This window comes from Alosa pseudoharengus, unplaced genomic scaffold, assembly GCF_046254945.1.
Source record: "Alosa pseudoharengus isolate Yale_2024_CS ecotype anadromous, Long Island Sound unplaced genomic scaffold, YU_APseudo_1.1 YU_APseudo_1.1_scf_4, whole genome shotgun sequence".
In the NCBI taxonomy this organism is placed as follows: domain Eukaryota; kingdom Metazoa; phylum Chordata; class Actinopteri; order Clupeiformes; family Clupeidae; genus Alosa; species Alosa pseudoharengus.
This window is the reverse complement of record NW_027468774.1, coordinates 38,947,824-38,953,837: the sequence shown is the minus strand read 5'-3', so window position 1 is coordinate 38,953,837 and position 6,014 is coordinate 38,947,824. Positions and strand designations below refer to the sequence as shown.

Sequence of the window (6,014 nt, the reverse complement as noted above, 5' to 3'; positions counted from 1 at the left end):
ACAACAGAACACAAACAAAATATTATTCCTTCTGTTAATCAGCTATATAGTTAGCGGATTTTGGGCTAGCAGTACAGGCTTACTGTATAGAAAATGAACGGAATTGAAAGTTTAAAGCAACACCAAAGAGTTTTTTGTACCTTAAAATAATGTTTCCAAAATCGTTTCAGTGGTTCATCAACTTGTAACAGGGTGAACGGCACTTTCTGCATTAGCTTCGCGGCCCTCTATCGGCTATAACCGCACTATGTAAGTTTGCCAGATCGGGTAGCGGATCTGTAGTTCGATGGAATGAGACATGAGAAACTACAAATTTGACTTGCATCTGATGTCGCAATACATCGTAGGCTACTTTCATAAAATCATGCAACATATTCTACCTTGTCTGTGGACATTGTTATTTGCAAAGCCGCGCTGGATAAACAAATAGGCTAGTGCAGAGGAAAAGTTCTTTGGTGTTGCTTTAAAACTGAGGTACACACTGAACCGTGATGTTTGTGTACCATTACACCCGTAATGTTTATATATTTGAGTTATTACTCCACTTGGCCGAGAGAGAGAGAGAGAGAGAGAGAGAGAGAGAAGGAAAACATTGTCTGTTTGTCATAGGATGCTACTCCTCCTTAAACACCGTTCCCAGAGAACAGCAGTGGCAGGTTCTCTCCTTCTCTCCTCCATGACATGTTCTAAAGGAAGCGCAAATCTCTGCGGCCACAAGACAGGATAAAACCAAAGAGAAACAAAAACATGAAGCAAGGCCTGCAGCCCTTTACAGAACACAGGTAGCAGGAAGCAGCACTGTTGTTCTCTTATTCAACCAAGAAGAACACAGAATGAAGCAATGTAAGGGTTAAGTGTGTCCACGGCACCCCTGATGAAACATAACCAACCACAGACTGGAGAGCCACACTCTCTTTTGTTCTATAATTTGAACTAAATACTGTGGTGATGTCTGTTCCTCATGAGAAGAGTTTAGTAAGTCCTCATTCATGTCCTTTATCTTTACAGAGTAAAGTAGACAGTAGAGGACTGTTTTATCCAAATGCCTGGGATTTTATGGTATGATATGGCCTATACATAGTTAATAAGCTAGGTGTAAGCTGAACTGAACGGAAAACTGTTCCTAAATAACAGCAAAACTGACTTTAAGATTTCTCATTCATCTTTTTTGCTCTATTGCATCATTTTTTTCCCTGACACTAAAGCATCACAGACTTTATTCAGTCTCAGTTGGTCCGTCTTCAGGTATTTTTGCTCCTTCAAAATGGAGCTTTTTCAGCACCTCCCCTCCATCTCTCTCTCTCTCTCCCTCTCTACTTCTCCATCTTTCTCCATTTCTCTCTCCTCCATCTCTTTCTCTCCCTCTCCATCTCTCTCTCCCCCCCCCGGGTCTGACCCCACCGCTGGCCTCTGGCCCTGAGCGTGTCGTCAGCTTCTCCGATGGCCCTTCTGTTTACCCTCTAGCTGTCTCTGGTTGCATCAGGCAGTCCGTCAGGAAGCCGTTGCTGAAAGAAAGAACAGAACGAAGAAGCAAACGAAGGAACGAACGAACAGACGAAGGAAAAGGCCCCGGGGCTGCTGAGTCGCTCTCCTGGCATCACCAGTCACTCATGCCAGCGGAGCTCGGTTAAAAAGAGACACACACAGAGAGAAAGAGCGAGAGACAAAAAAAGAAAAGTTGAAACAATCAGATTGCTACCGGCTTCCTCTTTAATCTGATGCCAATCCTGTTTGCCAGAGCGAACAGTCCACAGAGGATGCAAAAAACAATACAGAGAGAGAGAGAAACAGAGGGAGGGAGAGAGAGAGAGAGATGCAGAGGAAGAGCGCTGACGAGAGGAGAGGATATCTGTCTCCTGCGTGTCTTGCCCTCTCTGTCTCTTTTCTGAGCCTTGCTGTCTCTCTCTCTCTCTCTCTCTCTCGACAGTCGTTTGCTTGCTTGCTCTCTCTCTCTCTCCTTCTTGTTCTGATCTCACTCTCTTTCTCTCAAGTTACTCCTTTTCCTCCTACGCCTTTGTCTCTATCGCTCTATCGTTCATGTATTGCAGAGTATCATCTTCTTTCTCTCCCTCTCTCTCTGTCTCTCTCTCTGTCTCTCTCTATCTTTTTCTCTCTGTGCATTACAGTCGATCACAAGCCTGTTCAGACCGGGAGGTCGATGATGTAGTGGAGGACACACTATCAGGGGGGCTCTTCCTGCCTTCTGACCATAGAGGGACACCAATCAGGGGAGACTACTCTACAGACACAGCCCTGGATCTGAGCAAAGGTGGAGGCTACATAAGCCAGCTCTCCACCAAGCAAAAAAAGTTATGGTCTGGATGGGTGTCTAAATGTGGGTTTGGGCGACCATGACAAACATTTACATTCCAAATCGGCATTAACGGGGACGGAATATTAGGTCAGTGGTTCTAAATGCGGGACCTCCAATCATCCCCTGTAATCTGCTTCTAATATACACATCGTGCTAATTACAGAACACGCTAGAAGCACTTGTTAGAGCCCATCCAATTCAGGACAGAGCTAAATTAGAGGATGTCAGGGAAAAAAAAAAACGTCCACGTGCCACCGCAAAAAACTATATAAGACTGTGGTCTCATTTTGGAGCTTCCTAAGCACCGAAGGACAAATGAATGTCTTGTGCTTACAGTCAGTGATGAGAGCAGCCAAATAAAGAAATTAATTCATGGCTTCTAAAAAAAGACAGGTCCTCTTATTTGGTTTGTCATAATGTTTGTGTGATACTGAAAGAGTGGACTTGATTTGTTTAATCAGTCATATAACATAATAATAAACACTATAAGGAAAAAAATGTCAGTTGTCACTAAATTAAAAATTCTGCTGATGACTGCTTAGCCTCATCCAAAATTAGATCGTTTGATACTCTTCACTCTTAACATGTTTACTGACATACCAAGTGCTGTTCATCTCACGATTTTTTATTATGCAAGACTCCGAGTATGTTGGTGACAGGGTAGCCTACTAGAGACAGTGGCGGCTGGAGGTGTTGTAGGCTACAAGTACGAGTCATAGTTGCCTAGTGAAAGGCTCACTGTGAAACATTTTCTGTGGGCATAGGTTACTTACTGTTCAACCCTAAAACAGTTTTATAGGGATTGGGAAAAGGTTGATCGTTTGGGGATTATATCGGTGGAATAATTTCAGTCTATAGAAGAAACATTGTTTTACTTCAGTCTACATGCGTTTAGCCTTGGGTGATTCAAACTGGTCTCTGCGAGGGTTGATCACATGTGGCTCGCTGATTAAATTAGCTTGTATCAACAGCGCGGTTGGCATTTTTATTAATTTATCCATTTAAAATACGAACAACTGCTAGCATGGGGTAGGCTACGTTAGAACTTGCATTTTGCCTAATTTAATTAGATGACTAATGCGATAATTACCGTCTGTAGATATCTAATGATACGGTGAAGGCGGTCTCCAACTTCCAATGTGAATGCGAATAGGCTACAATGCAAGTAGACAAATTAGTCAGGACCACATCAAGGAAGGCTCCGCCGATAGCCTTTCGGAAGGTAGCCTATATCGGGGTTTTGCACGCACATTTCCAAATATTTTGGGCTATGGCCGGTCTCTGTCAAACAATGACAATGCGATGGAAATGTGAATATTGGTATGCACAATGTAGCGAATCTTAATGAGTTGTAAATTACCAGATCCAACACTGCAATAAAGTAGTCTACCCGGGAGCCCATAGCGCGTAGGCTACAGAACTGAGGGATCACGCGTTGCGTTCATTATATGGCAAGCTGTGCGTCTAAACGAGTGAACAGCCATTGGTTTGACAACTGCGCAGATTTTAATTCATTCATTGACATGAAATATGTCCGTTGCCTTGTCGTGAGGTTGCAATGGTTTGCGAGAAGAATGCATTAAAAACAGGGTGGTAGGAGATCGGCTAGTCAAATCCTGGCAGCAAACCCCGATAAATCACAAAAGGCCCGTTATCACCGCCAGAATAAAATAATTTCGTCTTGGAAAAATTGAACGGCAAAGCGACCCAGGTTGTCTTACCGGTTGCTGCTTATGCCGAACGGCTGCCTTTCCCAGTGGTGGTTGATGATGTCTTCGCTGGAAGCCGCTTTTCGGATACTCGCTGTAGGCTTTGTTGATACCGATTCGGTCTCGCTTCTCTCTGCCGTTGCCACCGTCTTCCCTGTCTTCCCCCGTGTCCAGGCTACTGAAGTTCCATACAATAAGTGTCTGAATTAGTAGCACAGTTAGTGCCGCTATTAACGCAGACCGTGATCGCCGAGCCAACTTACGGGCACACAGACTGCCTACCATCTTCACGCTGAAGCAGCGAGGTGCCACTGCCGAATGCCGACAGTAGCCTTTGTGGCTCAGCGACTGGGAAGGAGCGTGGAGAGGGAGAGAGGGGTTGGTTGGTTGGTTGGCAGAAGCTTGAGATGAGGAGAGAGGAGGGCGAACGGCCGAGATAGAGAGAGTGCAGAGCCCCCTTGTGGCAACGAGGGGACATTACATCAAATGATAGAGAGACCTGGAAGTAACCATGGAAGCTGGCTGCTGCTCGTTTTATCCTCATTCGCGCTTTTATCTTGAATATTCTCTTAAAAACACAAAGCCACCTGAAAGCTAATCTTGCTTAATTAGAAAAGATGTAGGCTACAGCCAGAGAGAACTCGACTTGCTTCACCGTCACCTTCTACAGTGGATTTATTATTTTACAAGTAGGGCCTGGCCTGCTTGCTAATCAGTTTTTGATCCATACAAAAATAGATGAGTGTGTAGTCTACTTTGTGTTGAATACGTGAGGGTTTTTTTTTTACTGCAAAGAGGACTTTACTCGCTCATGACCTGACAGTCTGAGAAAATATACTGCATAAGGAATATATGGCAGTAGCCTAGGCCTGCATATCCATGGTTTCAACTCTGTTTGTGTGTGTGTGTGTGTGTGTGTGTGTGTGTATGTGTGCACGTTTCAGATTTTTTTTTCAAACCGATCATTGCTTTATAATGCCAGCAACATGATGACATGACTTCCACTGCGAGCAGAAAGTAATCAACCAACAATATAGGTAAGGACGACCTCGGTTTCGAAATTGGGTTTTGGCGTGCAGATCACAGAGGAGGCATCCCTCACCCAGCGTCGTCGTACACCATGTGACAGGACAACTTGGTTTCCATGGGAATACGCACACATGTTCACTTTTTTACAGAGGCAGATGTCAGAATGGTGTTTGGGAAACATGGATCAGTGTTACTCGAGCGAGGGCTCACGGGCCTCCATGTTTGCTGCTCGCGGTGCGCCCTGACGCGGGCCGTCATTAAAGTTGAAACAGCTGCTTCTCAGCCGATGCGTTTCCATAATTCACAAGCCTTCGCAGAGATCGAGGTCGAGTGGCTTTGATGAATAAAAGAGGGAACGGGGCGCTTGTCCTGCGCGTCAGTTTCCACCTCCGAGCGCTGAAATGCGAAACGTCGCTCATGGCATACTTGGGCCGGCGTGGAGTTAATGGACCGAGCTTGCATTGTGTAGACGCCGACGAGGGGGATTTTTTCCCTCCCTCTCTCTTTTGTGGATGGCATAGCTCTGCTGAAGAACAATAGGTCTGTGAGACCCCTGCGCTAGGGTATGCAAGCAGGGGATATGTGCCCTGGAGGGAGCAATGTTCTCTCTCTCATGCTCGCTCTCTCTCTCTCTCCCGCAGAGTGGTACATCCAAACAGGAGCTCCACTTCAGCCCTCCTGTGTCTCAAACACAGCCGGCTACAGGCAAGCAACAGCAAGCGGACCAACCGTGATCAACCACCGAGAATCAACCATTCTCATCCAAGTGCCTGTTATCTGATGGCGAAAAATAGCAAGGACACGAAATGAGAGAGAAACACAGTCAAGCACAAGTTGAGTGTGAAGAAGAGAGAGAAAAAGGGGGGGGGGGTGTTTCACAAGGGCGAAAACCCGTAACTAAAAGCATTTCTTCTCCAACAGACACGTCGCCACTCTCTGAAGCCTCTGTCTCTCGCCCATGC

General features: G+C 45.5%; 1 protein-coding gene across 1 annotated transcript in view; it reads right to left on the bottom strand.

Annotated features, from left to right (window-relative positions):
• xylt1 (xylosyltransferase I) overlaps positions 1–4,309 on the bottom strand; it is a 71,213-nt gene extending 66,904 nt beyond the window's left edge. Inside the window, exon 1 of the mRNA XM_076266733.1 lies at positions 4,036–4,309. Coding sequence (XP_076122848.1) covers positions 4,036–4,308 — 273 coding nt within the window. The 5' untranslated portion in view covers position 4,309. The remainder of the gene's footprint in view (positions 1–4,035) is intronic.
• Positions 4,310–6,014: the final 1,705 nt, after the last annotated feature.